The 20365-nt window shown below is 39.0% G+C and overlaps 1 protein-coding gene across 8 annotated transcripts in view; it reads right to left on the bottom strand.

Moving 5' to 3' along the window:
- The window catches only part of COBLL1 (cordon-bleu WH2 repeat protein like 1), a 161047-nt gene that overhangs the window by 23159 nt on the left and 117523 nt on the right, over positions 1-20365 (bottom strand). For all 8 annotated transcript variants that reach the window (XM_032637635.1, XM_032637632.1, XM_032637633.1 and 5 more), the window contains 2 exons: positions 18060-18157; positions 17712-17948 (listed from right to left, as the gene is read on the bottom strand). In XM_032637635.1, coding sequence (XP_032493526.1) covers positions 17712-17948; positions 18060-18157 — 335 coding nt within the window. The remainder of the gene's footprint in view (positions 1-17711; positions 17949-18059; positions 18158-20365) is intronic.

Genomic DNA, 20365 nt, shown 5'->3' with positions numbered 1-20365 from the left:
GGGAGGTTTGATTTATAGCCAGTTGGTCAGAAGTATAGGTAACAACCTGGACTTGTGGTTGGCATCTGAAGTCCAAGAAAGGGGTCACTGGAATCTCTAATCAATAGCTGGTTGGTCAGGAGCAGAGGTGATAACTTGGGCTTGTGACTGGTGCCTGTAGTATCTGTAGGAAAGGGAGGGCCGTCTTGTGGGACTGAGCCCTTATCCTGTGGAATCTGATGTTGTCTCTGGGTAGATGGTGTCAGAATTTAGCTGAATGCTGGTATCTAAAAATTGCCTGGCAGTGTGGGGAAAACCTCCACACGTTTGTTGAACAAAAGTGAAATGTTTTGTGTGAGTAGCAAAGGAGACTCACAGGGAAGAAACACACAGTAGCAAAGAACTGGGTTTTTCCCTACATGGGTAGAAAACTGAGTTTTTCCTTTACACTATCAAAGTCATCAATGACCTCCCTCATGACTAAATCAGTGGTTACTTCTTAGAACTCACTTGTTTGACATATTAGCAGAATTAAACAGTTGACCACCCTCTAAAATCTTCTTTTCCTTATACCCAGAATACTATTTCCTTACTCTGCAAAGATCTGAACTGTTTTCTGTGTTGGTTCCTTTTCATCTAGTCCTTGGACATATTCTTTTTAGAATCTATACTCATTCTTGGTAGTGTCTGCTATCTTTGGGTTTTATGTATTATTTATATGTTGATGATTTCCAAATTATGTCTCCATCCTGGACCTCTGTCTGATCTTCACCTAATGTTGAAGCCCATTTCAAACTCAGCATATCTAAAACTAAGATCCTGCTAATCCTCCTTTCATCTCCCCCATTAAAAACAACCCTGTTCTCACAGTCTTCCCTGTTTCAATAAAAACAGCAAGTCATTATTCCATTTGTTCATGCCAGAAACTTTGGAGTCACCCTCCCATGTCCCCTCTCTCTCACACTCCATATCAAGTCCATCCTATTGGCTCATCCAGCTCAACTGCTACCACAGAGTGAGCCATCACTAAGAACCTTCTAATTGGATTGCTTCTTCCACATTGCTTCCCTAGAGTCCTTCCTCAATATAGCAGCAAAGGATCCTGTTAAAATAAAAATCAGGTGAAGGCACTTTGTTCAATACCCACTAATAATTTCCCAATTGGTACAGAAAAGCTAAAGTCCTTGTAATGAGTTCTAAGGCCATTGGTGACCTGGCCCCTAGATCTCTCTGACCACCTCCTTCTCCAGGTGTGGAGCAGAGTGAGCCACACTGGCCTTCACACTGCTCCTCAAATGTGCCAGGAGTGTTCCCACCTCAGAGTGGTTGCCCTTGCTGTCCCTGTCCCTGGAATGCTCTTCCGATAACTTAATGTCTTACCCCATCATCTTCTTCAGGTCGTTTCTCAAATGTCACCTTTTCAGTGAGCTCCTCCTTGACTTCCCCCCGCCCCCGCCGCCTCAACAATTCCTATCCGTCTTCCCAGCTTGATCTTATGATCAGCATTTAATCACTCTCTAACATACCACAGAGTTGGCCTCTTTACCTTGTTTATTGTTGCTTCCACCAGGTTTGACTCTAAGGGCAAGGATATTTTTTCCTCCTATTTTGCTCACTTCCGTGTCTCCAGAACAAAGTCTGTCTCATAGAAGTTTCTCAATAGATTCGTGTTGAGTGAATGAAAGAAATGAACCAAATACTGCCTTCCTCATTTGCAAATAAAAGGCCTTGATAAACTTGGACTAGGAGAGTATGTAAAGCTTGGGCCATTCCAATCTTAAGAGACGATGTAAGTACAACTGAGGGAAGTGGCCTAGTTCATAAGATGTTTATCAGTCATTATGTCTTGCTATATACCACAAAAAAGTTAGCAAATTTACTATTTTGTAATGTTATAATATTTCTGCTAGAGAAGAAAGGAAGCCTGCGCTCACAGAGAAAAGTTTGAGTTAGCTGTCATCACTGCCAGTTCTGTTAGGGACAAAAGCGGAAGGCAGCTCATCTCACACGGGCAGAAGCAGAGTCAGGTCCATATGGCAGGCACTTGGTGGAACACACCTCTCACTAAGGTTAACTCATGTTAACGAGGGGGTCAGACAGGGTGGCACCAGGCTGACCTTATCGGTAATCAGAACATTAAACTTCTTCCATTACCAGTGGGTAAACAGCTGCAGCCACCAATCTCCTCTCCTCTCATTACCCTGGTTCCTCCTACAGAACTCTTCAGACGTCTCCATAATCCAGCATGAAAAGAGTCAAAGCCTGCCACCCAAACCCAGATTTTGATTCAGAGTCACTGAAGCCAATTTTGATTAAATCAGAGGGTCACCCCCCCCAACCCCGTGGGTGGGCCCTCAACTGCTGCTTGGACCTCTGAAATAATTAGGAGAAGGGCCCTCGGCGACAAAGAGCTGAGAAAGAAATGTAGTGATAGATCAGCAATATTTAAATGTCATTTTGAATAGGACATAAAGTTTAAATTAAAATCTTCTTATTGATGATATGTCTCTGTGTTCGGAAACCTTCACTTGCTATCTTAGAAAAGTAAGAAATTTAGGGATTGTTAGGGAGAAGGCCAAACATTCTCCTAAAACAATATGACACTTCATTTTTTAAAATATTGATCTAAAACATCAAAAGCAGTAGAAGACGTCATTTTATTTCTTGATGAGTTTACTTCTGTCAAGCCCTATTCAAGCATGCCTCATTCCTATCACAGACCTAGTTTATCAGTAGGAACACAGTAGGTGAACAATAAGTAATTGGTGAATGCATGAAGTCAGAGCAGCATTTGATTTTCCTTCTAATTCCACGCTGAAAACGTGTTCCTTACGTTTGGACCGATCGCTTTCATGTAGTCTGATAACAACCCGTGTTCCCCTTTAGGTCAGGTTCCCAGCCACTGTCATTTATTGGTCTGTTACCTGATAAAAGCAGTCACAACATGAATTTCTCAGACAGTAGTATCTGTTTAGGAGTTAGAGCTCTTAAATTCTGGTTATAACATAGTAAAGTAAATAGCACAGAGATAAAAAAGGGAGGAATGTATATACAGAGGCTCACAAATTTATATGGACCTAATAACTCAAAGACAGAATAAAAATAAACTCATATATTTCATTTATCACCCCAGAGGTCTTAAAATAAGCTAACATTTTTTTGTACAGGATATTTATATTTCTATGGATAAAGAATTTAAAATTTGTCCAAATACACATATTTCAGCGTTACAAATGCTAAAACAGTTCTAATAGCTTTTGTGAAGACAGCTGAGGGAATGCAGGTTAGATGGGCAAAGCCATGAACGTCTTGGGGGAGCACATGCTTTATAACCTTATTCCGTAAGATTTACCCCCTTCCTCTATTGTACGGGCATGTCATGAAAGCAAGTGGACTTATGTTTCCAGACCGGCAACTGGATCATAGGGACTGAGAACGAAGACCTTTGAAGAGAACATGATTGTCACTGCATGTGACCAGGTCAACTTATGTTACCTGCATCACTAGATTCAATGCTATGAGCAATGGTAAGAGCTTACTAACTTGGTGACCAAAATGTAAATTTAACAACTTAGAAAAGAATTTCAATCAGCTAAGCAGCAGCCAAAAAAAATCAAACTTGGGAGTTATTTTGTGTTAACTAAAACATTGCTAATAAGACGAAAATGGAAGAACCCCAGGATCCTATGTCTACGGAAAACATCCTTCTCTTGGGTAAAAGCCTGCAAGAAAGAAGGGGCATTTGAGGTAGAAGACCTAGGTGTTCCTAAATAGATTGTAGCCAAGAAAACTGGCGTGTACCGTGGGATACGTGTAGAATATACGGATCCAGCACACAAGCTTGCTAAGAAGTAGACGTACTAAACTACTGCAGTTATTTAAGTAAACACGGCATGAGCTCCCATATAAAATGCTGAAAGAAAGAAGGGCGAGGAAGGCCCCCACGCATTCTGAAGCCCCGTTTTGTTCTGTGCACTTCAGGAATATGCTCCTTAATAGGCTCCCAATAGCTCTACTCTTGCATTTCTCAGGATTGAGCTACCCAGGATTTTGAGTGTGACTTTGTCTAATTGGCGAGAAGCTTACAGAGGGTTTGCAAGTTGGAAGGCAGCCAGGGTAATGGTTACCAAACACATGAGCTTTGGAGTCGATGCCAGGGCCTGAACGGGGAATGTGGCATTTACTGTCCCTGCAACCTTCTGCCTCCTTCTCCACAAACTGGGAAAACAGTACCTGCTTCCTAGGGGCTGGGTGCTCACGTGAAATGACCTGTGTAAGGCACTTAGTGCTGCACCTAGTATCCAGTACATGCTCCATAAGTAGGAGCTAATGTTATTACATGTAATTTGTCTATTTTCAAGTATGTGAAAGTGTAAAAAAATAAGCAAATGACAGTTGTAGTGTAGAGATTAGAGTAAAAAGTGTGGATAAAAGGAGGTACTTAGGGCTTCCCTGGTGGTGCAGTGGTTGAGAGTCCGCCTGCCGATGCAGGGGACGCGAGTTCGTGACCTGGTCCGGGAAGATCCCACGTGCCGCGGAGCGGCTGGGCCCGTGAGCCATGGCCGCTGAGCCTGCGTGTCCGGAGGCTGTGCTACTTATTCTAAGACTGTACTTTAATTAGTGATGGCGGTGGTGGGAGTCCTATTAGGGTGAGTCTCAGTTATAATCAACCTTAAACAACTTAAGAACTTGTGCTTAGTCCACTGCACAAGCTAAATCCACTGTGTGTAAAACTCCACCTTTAAGTCACCTCAGGCAGCTTCATCATACCTTAAAGGAGTTTAATCTAAATATTTAACACCAGTTTGTTAATTCTTAGTGAGGGGTACAGGGAAGTGAATTATAGTATATAAATCTGAAATATTTCATACATTTAATGTGAACAATTAAAACGAAAGAAATGCTTAGAACTGTCTTTAGCTTTTACCACCTAGCCAAGGTACATTTCCTTTGGTCAAATTATGACTGAAAAATTTTAAAAGGAGTTGATATCAAATTATATTTAAGTCCAAAGGATTTACAACACAAGAAAACAGACAGGTTTCTTCTTACTATGGGAAAAGCACTTTGGTTAATAATTAGAGATATTCAATTATTTACTTTAGTTAGAGTCACTAAGTCTGCCTACCTTCAGCAAAAACTGCACCTCTAACAGGAATGTACCTCACTGAATTTTACAGTCTGTGAAAAGAAAAATACTGCACAGAGAAACAGAATTCACTAATGAAAATGGCAAGGTCAAGTTGAAAGCCATGCCAGATAGTTAATCCTTCATAATTCACATCCAGATCAGAATTCACTGGTTCAAAATGGAACTAAATTTAGCTGAAGAACATAGAATTGAATGGTATTCAATAGATTTACTTAGTACTAGCTCTGTACTTGTCATTAGATCACTTATTAATCACAGTTGAATTATAAGATGTGGGTCACTGAAATCAATATATTCTGATTAAGAGTGAAGAATACAAATAGGAAAATAATAAAAAGAAGATTGAATCAAAGGATGGAAATACAGTGGCCCAACTTCAATCAATGACATCGTTAAATGTTTCTTTTTTTGTTTTGGCTGCGTTAGGTCTTTGTTGCTGCGGGCAGGCTTTCTCTAGTGGTGAGCAGGGGCTATTTGTTGCGGTGCGTGGGCTTATTGCGGTGGCTTCTCTTGTTGTGGAGCGTGGGCTCTAGGAGCGCAGGCTTCAGTAGTTGTGGCACTCGGGCTCAGTAGTTGTGGCTCCCAGGCTCTAGAGCACAGACTCAGTAGGTTTGGCCCACAGGCTTAGCTGCTCTGCGGCATGTGGGATCTTCCCGGACTAGGGATCAAACCCATGTCCCCTGCATTGGCCGGCGGATTCTTAACCACTGCACCACCAGGGAAGTCCTGTTAAATGTTTCTATTAGAAGCTTTTGGATTCTAGTTTGTTTATAATACGATTTCCCATGTGAGGAGGAGTTGGGTTAAAGAGAGCCTAAGCAATTTCATAAAATTGTCTTAAAACTCATATAATATTCTTTCTTTTTAAGGGACAGACTCCCATTATCTTTCTCCAATGCAGACATTCTCAATAAATGCTATAAAATATTATAAAATACCTTATAATTGACATTAGGGTTTCCTAATTTACTATGAATTAGTCATTAGTATCCTAATGACTGAACTTTTTCACATAACTGAAGGTCAAGCTTTAACTCTTAACTCTTGATAGAAGAATTCTAAAATAATTTTATAACTTAAACAACAAATCGATTTTCTTAAACGTCAAAACATACAATTATTATACCATAGTGAATGTAATATAGAAGTATAAGATATTCTACTGAATTTCAAAATAGGCAAAGCTCTGAAGGTAAGTTTTTCTTACTACAGTGAAATCAGTTTTATTATTAATTTGATCATAAAATTAGCACAATCTCCTATGAGATGCAAACAGTGCATACAATGATGAGGAAAAAAAGAAAAGAAAAATTACTGTAAATCTCAGCTAATACAGGTCACCTCATAGAAGTTTTGGTGTCCAGCCTTTTACCTTATACCTGTATACACACACACACACACACACACACACACACACACACACACATACACATGCACGTGTTGTGCCTTGTATTGGATGAAAGCATACATGCCAGTTTCTTTCTTTTTAATGTTTTTTTCACGCAACATGTTATCTTTTGGTGGGTCCAGAGCAAGTTTATTTTGCTGCCTTGAATCTCCTTGTTCTACACCATTTTGCCCCCTGGACAGCACTTCCTCCAGACTCCTAAAGATCTAGGACTTACATATTCTATTTTCTTATTCTGTCTATAAACCTGTTTTAACATCCTTCATTTATAGCACTGAAAGTCTTGCTTAGGTCAACTTAGATTTTAAAAAGTCATCAGTGAAGGGGTATAAGAAGTAGGGGTGACATTCCAGGTACCAGATGATTGTAATTAGAGAAAGAAGAAATAGGGCAGCAGTATCAGAGCCTGGAGCTCTTAAATCCACACTATGTAAGCAGGCAACTGTTCTGCCAATTTTCAGGGTGTTTATCAACCTGCTGAAATAAATTCTACGAGAGGAAGCAATGAGATTAGAGCTGGATTCACTTACAGGTATCTAAATAACTACCAGGACTCTTCACTTGTGACTTTTTGAGTTACTAACAAAAAATTAAATCTCTTCAGAGGATTCTGAGTGGCTGCGCTTGCCACTAGGTTTCTCTCTAAATCATCTAGTTTTAAACTCACGATTAGCCAATGATAACATCTGTGTTCTCTGGTTAACAAACTCATTAACCTGAGCGTATCATCCTCAAATTTTCTGTCTTCAACATCTTCTAAGTGATGCCCAAAACACTTGTGCTGACTTTGGTGTTACAGTTTGGAGTTCAGGGAGAAAGATCTCAGTTAGTCAATGTTTCATTTTGCTATTGTTCTTTAGGGTTCAAAAATCTTTAGAGGAGTAATACCAAGACTAGATACCACTGTCTGGTAACACTGATCAAACCAAAGGTCCCTGCAGCAGAGCACTTTCACCTGTTAAAGGCCAATTTTAAATGACAACAACAACTTTTATAAAAAAAAAAAGATTTTATAATACCAGAGTTGAAAAGAGTTCTGGAAATTTAATTACAGAACGTTATTCTACAGAGGAGAAACCCAAACCGTAAAGAAGTTCAATGGCTTGTTCTTCAAGGTAGAAGATGAAGAAGACAAAAGATGACCAAAAGCAAAGAATAGGCGTATTACAGATCCAAGACTCTCTCTCAAACCAGACTAGCGTTTCTTCTGCCACAATATAATTCTTTCCAGCCCTTCTCCACGCATATCAGAATAAAATCAAAACATGAATTTTACAACCTGTGTTACACCTATCTTTGCAAGGGTTTTACATTCTCTCCCTGAGGCAATCTGCTTTCATTTCTTTCACTTCTCCAATACTTTGAGAAAGCGTGTAACCAAGTCTTATTAGTGGTAATCCCTTATAACATTTTTTAAATGCCCAAAGATGAGGGCCTGAGTAGTACATCTTGAATGAAAAAAGACAAAATGAACCAGGAATAAGCAGAGATCAGGATCAAGTTAAAAAGAGGAGGGTGGGGCTTCCCTGGTGGTGCAGTGGTTGAGAATCTGCCTGCTAATGCAGGGGACACAGGTTCGAGCCCTGGTCTGGGAGGATCCCACATGCCGTGGAGCAACTAGGCCTGTGAGCCACAACTACTGAGCCTGCGCGTCTGGAGCCTGTGCTCCGCAACAAGAGAGGCTGCGATAGTGAGAGGCCCACGCACCGCGATGGTCCCCGCTTGCCGCAACTAGAGAAAGCCCTCACACAGAAACGAAGACCCAACAGAGCAAAAATAAATAATTAATAAACTCCTACCCCCAACATCTTCTTTAAAACAAAGGATGGTCGTGGGTTTCCCTGGTGGCGCAGTGGTTAAGAATCTGCCTGCCAATGCAGGGGACATGGGTTCAAGCCCTGGTCTGGGAAGATCCCACATGCCGCAGAGCAACTAGACCTGTGCACCACAACTACTGAGCCTGCGCTCTAGAGCCCGTGCACCACAACTACTGAAGCCTGCGTGCCTAGAGCCCATGCTCCACAACAAAGACAAGGCACTGCAATGAGAAGCCCGCATAACCATGGTTCTCTGCGGTCATAGTGATCAAACAGAGGGGTGTCTAGGAGCAGGTCAGGAGAATACTCAACATCTATAGGTAACTAATTTAGGGCCTCAATGAGAGTAAGGGAGAAATCAAGGGAACAAGCTGGGGCCAACTCAGTTCATCCCAGAAAGAGAGTTAAGGCTGTATGGCAGGCATTATCCAAGTGAGCTCACCATTTTATCACTGTGGCTCCAGGAAAGGGGCCAGCTTCTCTCCACCCTGACCTCTGTTAACATGCTGGTTACCAGAGAAAGGCATGTCTTTGAAACCATGAGGTCCCAAATGTCACAGTGGTAGAAAGGCTAAGTAAAATTCATACTATGAGAACTTGTAAAGGAAAACCCTAAAACTGATTATTTTCAATGATATTTTATTAACTCAGTATACGTATTTCGGAGAGGAAAGCTAGATAAGGAAGATAAATCCACACAAATTCCACAAATGACCTATTGTTCTTTGAATAGTACTGTTCTTTAAAATTTAGCAACTTCATAATGAGCATAGCTCTTTACATTTAGGTCAGAGGTAAAGCTGGCAGAAACCTAAAAAGTAACTGTTCAGAGGATTTTTGTGAGCATTAAATGAGCAACGTGGTTGAGCCTTGTCTGAAATATTAGTAAGTGATATATAAGCATTAGTCATTACTTCTGCTCTTGGGTGATTATGACCCTTTGAAAATCTGATGAAAACTACAATACAAAGTATGTCTTATATCTGGGGAAGCCTTAAAAGAGGAAGAATATTAAATATTATACTGCGCTGGTGCATTTCTCTACTGAATGAAACAAGTCATATTTTTGGAAGTACAGACAGCTGTATCCCGTATATCAAGCTGAAAATGCCATGACAACCACTGTTCCTAGGCAATTGGAGAATTATGTGTGTGGTCCACTTTCTATATAATATAAGTGGAGAGTGGAGGTAAAAAAAAAAAATCAAATGTTATTAGATAACCTGGAGAAAAAAACTAAAAAGGGGTATATTTCTTAAAAATTATAAATGCTCTATTACAACAACCTTAATGACTGCATAAAATGACTAGATTAAACTCATTAAGTGAAGCTAAGACCAAATATACTTGCACATTTCAAAATCATATAACAATCTATCATTTTATCTGCTTGTAAAGCATGATAAATATTAAAAGATGAAATTGGGTAAAAGATGAAAAATGTCAAATATTTTTAAAGAAACAAATCAGCTGTTAAAAAACTAACACTCTAAGTATTAAATTTCACTTGCATAAGAGTATATGGCAAAGAATTTCAATTTCTCAACATTTGAGTGTTTGCAGCAGAATACAAAATGAGACCAAGTGAAATGCCCAATCAAGAGCATTCCTTATTGTGTTCCCAGCCAAAAGCCAATATCCTAAAGAAAACGAGGTGCCATGCTACTAGCCCAGGAAAAACAATTCACTGTTGTGTACTCACATAACCAAGCAGCAAAGCCATACCAAATATGAAAAAATAAAGAATTCTCCAAAAGGTTCTGTGAATTCAATGGATCAAGATTACCTACAGCTTCTGTCCAACTCTTCTTCCTCTTCTTCAGATGTAAAATAGGCATAAAAGGTTAATTTGTCAATAATACTAGGACATCCTTTGGCCACTGATTTCATTTAATGTGCTCTTCACAGATACTTGGTCAGCAGACACGGGACGGAAACTGCATTTCTTAACTTAGTTTCAATCCCAGAATTCTAAGTCACTTTTTTTTTTTTTTTTTTTTTTTTTTGTGGTACGTGGGCCTCTCACTGTTGTGGCCTCTCCCGTTGCGGAGCACAGGCTCCGGACGCACAGGCTCAGCGGCCATGGCTCACGGGCCCAGCCGCTCCGCGGCACGTGGGATCCTCCCGGACCGGGGCACGAACCCACGTCCCCTGCATCGACAGGCGGACTCTCAACCACCGCGCCACCAGGGAAGCCCCTAAGTCACTTTTAATTTAAGTCAATGCCACTGCATTTCTGACTTCTGCCATGTATGAAGTAAATGACAATCTTATGTTAATAACTATATGTATTTTATGCAGTAATACATGTGATCTAGTCCATGTAAATGACAGCATGAGCCAGCTCTTACATATGTTGTTGTGCAAATGGCATTTCACATCTTCAGGCAGAATCGTGTTCACAAAGTGCTTAAAGAGTACCAGGAAAAACTGCCAGAAATTTTCTAGTTGGAGAGTTTTCTCTTCCAAATGAACATTTCCATAGAAGACAATGTATTTCACCTTGACAAAGAAAATGACACGAGACCTGAAACCATGTGAAAAGAGTACAGGGAGATTCAGGGACATGCAAAGGACACTGTAGCAATGACAGTAAACTATGTAGTCTTTAAAATATATTCTTTAGGTGGACAGAAGTTTAGATGCAGAAATGTTCCCCAAAAAGGTTAAGATAAATTATCTTACTAACTGGGATCATCATTGAATCCTCTTTGGAAACTGCACAATCGGTTGCCAAAATTAGCTCAGAAAATCAACAGCCTTTTATGTGAATATTTTCAGTTGATGCTCCAAAATCACTATCCGAATACCTTAATTTGCCAGTATTGAGAAATGCCTTAGAGGAAAGAGGCAAATTATTAAATATAGACAGCCAAAAAGCATAAAATAGATGTGGTTGACAATATTTTTTCCAAGCTACAGATAGACTGACTTATCTGTAAGCCTAAGGCAAATATAATATCAATGATTACTTAAAAGAACATTAAGATAAAAGCTCAAAATGAATAAAACTGTGCTAATTATAAATCACTTTGTTATGCATTACTGTTATTTATCTCTCTAGCTCTGTTTTCAGGCACTTCACCCACAAGAGATAAGCATTTGCTATTTCTAATATAATGTAACTATTTCCAATATTTTCTTTCTGCTTTATTCAAAGGGCTCTTTGGAGAAAAAAAAAAAAATTGGAAAAATCAAAATGCGGTAGTTCTGTTAAACAGCGCACCCTTGTGGTTTATCTTACCACCTAAACAATAAAAATTACAGGATAAAGATATATCCAAAATTCTTCATGGACTTGGAAATGATTTTGCCGTGGTTTTTTCCAGTAATTTTTTTCCCAGCTTGGCATTACTTTTAATCAGTAAAAATAGTGCCTTTTTAAAATTTCAAATTCAAAATGAAATTGTTAAAACAGATATAAAATGTCTATAGTGATAATGACCCTTTGATTTTAAATTTAAAAGAAGCAAACAGTAAAATAAGTAAAATTCATCTATAAACTTATGTTTTGCTGAGTTTCCTGAATATTTTCATCTAACACTATAAAAAATTTCAATTTGGGGCTCAATTTTATTTATATGCCTTATGTAATGCACACTACCTTTTAGTTATTAGTCCTTAAGCTTTCAATACAACCTTGCCAAAATTCTGGCTTTTTTGTAAAAGCTTAAGAAGAATATTGCCAAGAATAACTTGGGCCAATTACTATAAAAGTAAATGTAAGCAATTTTTAAGTTATCCAAGTACTTCTGAAAATTTACCAGATCTACACATGAAATACTAAAATTTTATTGGAAGCTGTGGTTACTTATCAATTCTCTTGAACACCTACTATGTTACAGAATTTCTCTGTGAAACACAATTCCCACCCTCTGGTTTGGAAGAAAAAAAAGGGCGGAAATTTAACCATGCTATAAGCTTTAAACAATAAAATAACCTTTATGTTTAGAGGATGGGGTACCCACCCCATAACATGTTATATCCATCAATGGAATATTTATTATGCAGCTTTTAAAAAGGGAAGCCCTTTATGTACTGATAAGGATATCAAAAATATATCATTCAGTATCAAAAAGTGAGGTATAACATAATGCATGTAACATGTGACCATCTGAGAAAAAAATCATATGTAGGCTGAATACTGGCTTGAGTATATATAGATTATGTCTGGAAGAATACAAGAAACTGTTAGTGGTTGCCTCTGGGCATAAGAATTTGGCTAGCGGCAGGGTAGGAAAGGAGAATTTTCACTGTATTTTCCTTTTTATCTTTAGAAATATATATCATATGAATATACTACCTGCACATATACATAAATTAAAACAAAATAAAAAGGCACAAGAGAGACAAATTCAGAGAAAGTAAGATCACTCCATCTGATAAGGGGCTGATATCCAAAATATATAAAGAACTCACACAACTCAATAACCAAAAAAAAAAAAAAAAAAGCAATGAAAAAATGGGCAGAGGAACTAAATAAATACTTTTCCAAAGATTTACAAATGGTCAATAGGTACATGAAATGGTGTTTAACATCATTAATCATCAGGGAAGTACAAATCAAAATTACATTAAGATACCACCTCATACCTGTTAGAATGGCTGTCATCAAGAATATAAGAGCTACGTGCTTGCAGAATGTGGAGGAAAGGGGATCCCGGTGCACTCTTGGTGCGGATGTAAATTGGTGCAGCCACTATGGAAAACAGTATGGAGGTCCATCAAATAATTAAAAATAGAGCTACCACATGATCCAGGAATTGCACTTCTGGGTATGTATCCAAAGGAAATAAAAATAGGATACTGAAAAGATACCTGCACTCCCATGTTTACTGAACCATTATTCACAATAGCCAAGATATGGAAACAACCAAAGTGTCCATGTATGGATGAATGGACAAAGATGTGATATGTTAAAAAATAAATATATGTGATACACACGTGTGCACACACTCACACACAGAGGAATATTATTCATCCATGAGAAAGAAGGAAATCCTGCCCTTTGTGACAACATGGATGGACCTTGAAGGCATTACACTAAATGAAATAAGCCAGACAAAGAATGGCAAATACTGCATGGTATCACTTATATGTGGAATCTAAAAAAATCAAACTCATAGAAACAGAGAGTAGAAAAGGTGGCCTGGGGCTAGGCGGTAGGGGAAATAGCAATTGGTAAAAGAGGACAAACTTTCAGCTATAAGATGAATAAGGTCTGAGGATCTAATGTAAAACATAGTGACTATAGCTGACAACATTGTATTATATAATTGAAATTCGCTAAGAGAGTAGAACTTTAATATTCTTACCAAAAAAAAAAAGATAATATGTGAAGTGATGGATATGTTAATTAAATAGATAGTGGGAATTTTTTCACAATGTATTTCAAATTACCACAATGTGTACTTTAAATAGCTTACAATTTTATTTGTCAATTATATGTCAATACAGCTAGAAAGAAAGAGAGAAAGGGAGGGGAGGAGTGAGGGAGAGAGCGAGGGGAAGAGGGAGGGAGAGAGGGAGGGAGGGGGGAAGGAAGGAAGGAAGGAAGGAAGGAAGGAAGGAAGAAAGAAAGGAAGGAAAGAAGGAAGAAAGGAAGGAAGGGAGGGAGGGAGGGAGGGAGGGAGTGAGGAAAGCACAGCCCTCCATACCCACCAAATTGTTATGCTGGTAGAGGACCTTGAATGCCTAGAAAATAACAGCTAGCTATCCAAAGTTTCTGAACTGGGAAGTGACAATTATAAAATATAAATGTGGCAGCTTGCCACATTCTTTGTCTTCTGAAGACAAGAAGGGGCAAGACTGGCTTCCCTGGTGGCGCAGTGGTTGAGAGTCCGCCTGCCGATGCAGGGGACACGGGTTCGTGCCCCGGTCTGGGAAGATCCCACATGCCGCGGAGCGGCTGGGCCCGTGAGCCATGGCCGCTGAGCCTGCGCATCCGGAGCCTGTGCTCTGCAATGGGAGAGGCCACAGCGGTGAAAGGCCCGCGTACCACAAAAAAAAAAAAAAAAAAAAAAAGAAGGGGCAAGACAAGTTAAGTCCTGACCTTCTCCTTACCCTCCTGGCCCTGGATTTCCCTGAGGCATGTTTTTAGCAGAGGGAATGGAAGAAAGGGACAAGGATATATTGTGAAGGGAGACTGAATGAAGGGTTGGTCACTAATTGGATGTGAAAAGAAAAATAAAGAACATCAAAGATGATCTTGAGCTTTTCAATCTGAGAGTGAGGTTGATTTTAAATACGTTGATTTCCAGGTAGTGATGAGTCAATAAGCAACCGTGAGTTCAAACTTCAAGTGGAACAATATTGGGGTTGGAATACAAAGCTGACGTATTCATTTCATAGGGCTGCTGTAACAAATCGCCATGACTGGGCAACTTCAAACAACAGAAGTTTATTCTACCATAGTTATGGAAGCTAGTAGCCTGAAATCAAGGTGTCAGCAGGGCCATATCCCTCAGAAGGCACTGGAGGAGAATCCTTCCTTGCCTCCTCCAGCTTCTGGTGGCTCCTGGCATTCTTTGGCTTGTGGCAGCACTACTGCAGTCTCCGTCTCTGTCATCACATGGCCTACTCCTTTGTGTCTTTGTGCCCATGTCTCCCCTCTTATACCAACACCAGTCATTGGATTTGAGCCCAACTTAAGTCCAGGATTATCTCATCTCTAGATCCTTGACTTGGATGTATCTTTTGGGGGGACACTATTCAAAACACTACAACAAAAAACTCAACAAAGAATAGATGTTTTCTCTGAAAGAGTAAATAGAGGCTAATACCGTGGATTCAGGTACCTCCAAATTTAGAAAATGGGTAAAGGAAGTGGTGGCAAAAAAAAATAGAAGAGAGCTGAGATATAAGAAGAGAATTAGGACCAAGGAAGAGAGTAAGGACTTCCCCGGTGGTCCATTGGTTAAGACTCCATGCTTCTACTGTAGGGGGCACAGGTTCGATCCCTGGTCAGGGAACTAAGATCCCATATGCCACATGGCACAGCCCTCACCCCCCCAAAAAAAAAAAGGAAGAAAGAAAAATCAAGACCGAAGGGTGATCTATTCCATCAAATATGGCAAAGAACTTAAGAAAATAAGTGCTGGGATGCCCGGGAAGGGAAGAATTCATATGAGCATACACATGTACATGTACACATACCCACAAACACACAATCACAAACAGAACCACAGCTTGTTAAGAATTTTTGTAATGAATAAATTTTAAAAAGTGGTTCTTCAGCTTCACTAGGGAAAAACAAATAATTCCAGGGTCCTACTAAATAATACATCAAAGAACTATCCATATGTCCAGATCAAAGGAAAAAATAACTAGAAAATTATATAAAGATGTCTAGTTTGCCAAAGGCAACATACTAAAAAAAAAAAAAAAAATTAGTCCTTAACACGGGGGCATCAACTGGTCATAGAGCAGAGAGTGGGAATCAAAAGAAATGGCTTTTGTCGAGGTCACCAGTAGCATGGCCTAAAATTTTAAGAAGCTGACTGTTAGAAAGACAATGTAGACCTCTTCAGGCTCCCAACACAAAGGACATTTACTGGAATAGATTGGATGAAGTCATCTGGAATAAAGGTTTGTGAGCAGGGGCTAAGATGTATTTCTATATAAAGAAGAAGACAGACTTTGGTAACCACTCATGAGTATGATAAGTTATACTCTTACAGTACAGTTTTATGGTAATTAAAAATATAAAACAATCCTGAAAGTGCTACCTTTTAAATGATTCACTATGAAGAAATGCAAACTAGTTATGGCCACAAAATGAGGTCTCTGGGACCCTGATTTGGTCCCTGCCTCTCTCCTCGCTCAAGTTCTGTTTCTTGCGCATGCCCAGACTTGCCACAGCCCTGACATTCACCGCATCTTTCAACGGGATTCCTCTTGCCTGACTACAGCACTCCCACATGCTTTTTAAGGCTGAATCCAACTACCAAGCAGTTACCCTGGAAAATTCTGTAGTAAATGATTCTATCATTTGAAAAAATAACTATCCTCCTGATGGGCAAGGTGAGATTTTATACCACAACCATTAGACAAGAGACCCTTATAGAAATAAGAAGACAGTTTAATAGATGATTTTCCAAATAACTACCGAGTTCCAACATTTTTTATGCTCATTTCTATCTAATCCAGTTGCTACTTTCTAAAGACACATATGAGAGCTTATCAATTACAATTAAGAACTATAGTTAAAATTTTTCTAAGGTTAAGGAAGTACAGAAATGTTTATTAGTTGGTTGAGAAGTGTTCATTTACTTGAGCATTGAATTTACTAAGCTTCCAAGGGGGAAATAAAACTCTTCAACTAGATACAAGAAAACTTCTCGGTTTCTCAAATACCTCAAAATAAAATTTGCTTTCACAGATACTTAAATCATTTGATTACAAGCAACAAAATATATGGTCTCATGTTCAATCACATTTACTTAAAACTTCGCTTGTAATTCACCTGAATAAAGCAAGGAATGTACAGACTTCATAGGCATGAAAACTTGTTTGCAAATGGATTTCTACAAAACAGCATGCTCCAGGAAAATTTGGGATTAAAGAGAGCAATAGTGAGAATGTTTAAGAAAAAGGTACACCTAGAACAGTGCCTTGAACATAAAAGTATATGATAGTAACTACAATATATGCTATATAAAGACTCTTTTTTATTATAGAGTATTTATGTATCAGGCAGACACAAGGATTTCTCCCCTAAGAATCTCAGAGTCTGGTCAAGACCTGACTATATCTAGTTAGAAACCCACGAATGCAACATAAAAATTTGTTGCTGTTTAAAAAAAAAGTGTTCAAAAATATGTATTTCGGGCTTCCCTGGTGGCGCAGTGGTTGAGAGTCCGCCTGCCGATGCAGGGGACACGGGTTCGTGCCCCGGTCCGGGAAGATCCCACATTCCGCGGAGCGGCTGGGCCCGTGAGCCATGGCCGCTGAGCCTGCGTGTCCGGAGCCTGTCTCCGCAGCGGGAGAGGCCACAACAGTGAGAGGCCCGCGTACAGGAGAAAAAAAAAAGTATTTCCATTCCTAATACATGCATCATGCAAGAACCTCCAGTTGGGCCTTAATAAACCACGGCTTTAAGGTTTATGGATGATTTATTTGCTTGTATATAAAAGCTACTTAAAACTGACATATTTATTCTTTACTGTATTGCAGAACTCTACATATAGAATCTCTTCACAGTACCAATGTTATTAGTAACTAGTTATTCATCTTATTACAGATTAGTAACTGTTCCTGTTAGCAGCCTATGTGGGAATGGACAAGTTAGTTAAGAGGAAAAACGGATGGTCCCCTGCCCCGTCCTAAAAATAAAAAACAAAACAAATTTACGTACCTCCTCTGTTTCATCCAGACTTGTGGATTTCACCACACAAGAAGCTGGCCTCTCCTGGATGTGAGCAAGGTCCTGGGGGGCTCTCTGAGACCCTGGCATTGGAGGCAGTGGAGCACGCCTCTTCTTGGGTGCATCCGATGGCAGGGTGTTTGAAATATACTGTTTGGTCATGGTATTGCTCCTCGTAAAAGCTGAACGATGCTTACTTACTAGAGGAGTTGCAGGGGCACTGGCGGTCTAATAAAGAATGAAAAAGCAAAATCTACAGGTAATTCCAAGATGAAAAGCACGTGCACTTAAAAACAGAGTAGAAGAATCTTATAAAATGCTACATAAGAAAATACGTACTTGCTCCCGCTTTTTCTTACTGCGTTGAAAAAGGCTGAAAAACCCTTTATTTTCTTTATCCTTCATAAGGTCTAGGTTTTGTGATATTTGGCAGGTCTCTAAAATAGAAGAAAAGCACCTTACTTTTGCTTGAGGGGTTATATGTTCACCTCCGAGGTGAACTATCCCTCAATTACTTTCCCTTGATAACTTTATCTAATGATAACAGCTACTAATTATGCTCTACTATGAACCACGCACTCTGCTCAGCACCTCATATTTTAATTAATTCTCAAAGCAACAAGCAAATTTAGTATTATTGTTCCTGTTCCACAGCAGAGGAAACTGAAGCGACTCAAGAGTCTGTGTTTTATCCATAACTACCAACATTACAGAAGTAAAAAGGACACTTCGAATTAAATGAGATATGAAGTTGCTATCATACAGTTTGTCCCTTTGTTGATTTTGAATTATATATTTTGTCTCAGAGCTAAACTATTCTGAAATATTTAATTCTCCAAAACATGATTCATTATAATTACTCAGCACTCTGTTAAATGTTTTAAAAACTTTATTTCTTTAACACAGTGGTCCTGAACTGGTGGTGATTTTGCGCGCGCACACACGCACATCCCGCCAAAGACGTTTAACAAAACCTAGGGACAATTTTGGTTGTCACAACTGGGGGAAGGGTGAAGAGAATGTGCTACTGGCATATACTGGGTACAGGCTAGTGATGCTGCTAAACAAACTACAATGCACAAGACAGCCCCCCGGAACAAAGAATTATCTGGCCCAAAATGTCAATAGTGCCGAAATTAAACCACAATTTAAGCAGAATGGCAAACGTCAAACCTCAAAGTTGTATAGGTAACATTTCATTTTCTAAAAAGTGTTTCCTAATGTCAACTGAAAGGGCCAAAAACAATGACAAACTCAGTAGTGCTGAGTCACCCTTGCCCAGACTGTCTCTAAATACCATTTCCCACTAAAAGGGACCATCTCAGGAGCCAACGTGATATGGTTTCTCCTGGCCAAAGTCAGGACAATTTGGGCATCATAAGACTATCTCAATAAATTAAAACATAGCACATATGTTTAATTTCATGAATTCATAATGATACTAAAAAAAACCCTGATTCTCACTGTCCATTGTTTTAAAAATTGATTAAGGGAAAGAATCACACTTTTATCCTGTCTTTTCTGAATGAACTCTATCTAGGTAGACAAATAGCTGACATAGGGAAATCTTCTTTTTTAGAAATATCTCAACTGCTAATTAAAGGAATATTTGTAACAGATTATATTTATTTTCTAACTCCTAATTAACCAAGACATTGGCACCGATGTTCTCAGCAGCACTATTCACAATAGCCAAAAGATGCAAACATCTTAAATGTCCATCAACAGATGAACGGATAAAGAAGATGTGGTACATATATACAATGGAATACTACTCGACCATAAAAAGAATGAAACAATGCCATTTGCAGCAACATGGATGGACCTAGAGATTATCATACTAAGTGAAGTAAGTGAGGAAGAGAGAGACAAATACCATATGATATCACTTATATGTGGAATCTAAAATATGACACAAATGAATCCACCTATGAAACAGAAGCAGCCTCACAGACATAGAGAACAGACTTGTGGTTGCTAAGATGGGGGTGGGGAGGGGAAGGGATGGACTGGGAGTTTGGAGTCAGTAGATGCAAACTATTATATATAAAATGGATAAACAACAAGGTCCTACTGTATAGCACAGGGAACTATATTTAATATCTTGTGATAAACCATAATGGAAAAGAATATAAAAAAGAATGTATGTATATGTATCACTGAATCACTTTACTGTACAGCAGATATTAACACAACATTGTAAATCAACTACAGTTAAAAAAAAAGACATAAGCGAAGATTATTGATGGCTAACATCAAAAAAAGGTAACTTGTTATTACAGGTCTGTTAATGGAAATACACAATACCATCCATGAAATATTCTTAGCAAAAATATCTCACCCAAATCTGATCAAGTCTAAATTTAACAATCAATTTACAGGAAGCAGAGGATAAAGAAACATGTAAGTGGCACCACAGGATGCAATCAGCAAAATTCTGAATGTGGGAAACACCATAAGACAAATGACCTGGTTTCTTCAACAGATAAGTTGCAAATTTTAAAGAGAGAGAGACACACAGGAGTAGGGATTTATAAATTTTAAAAAGATTTCTCCTATGAAACACATATGGGTTTTACGGTAAACCACAGTATAATTTCAGTGACACTGGAGACAAAGTACTATATAGTGACATTTGTGGGATA

Source organism: Phocoena sinus, chromosome 7 (assembly GCF_008692025.1).
Source record: "Phocoena sinus isolate mPhoSin1 chromosome 7, mPhoSin1.pri, whole genome shotgun sequence".
Classification (NCBI taxonomy): Eukaryota; Metazoa; Chordata; class Mammalia; order Artiodactyla; family Phocoenidae; genus Phocoena; species Phocoena sinus.
Note: the sequence above shows the minus strand (reverse complement) of the source record. Positions and strands in the feature narration are given on the sequence as shown.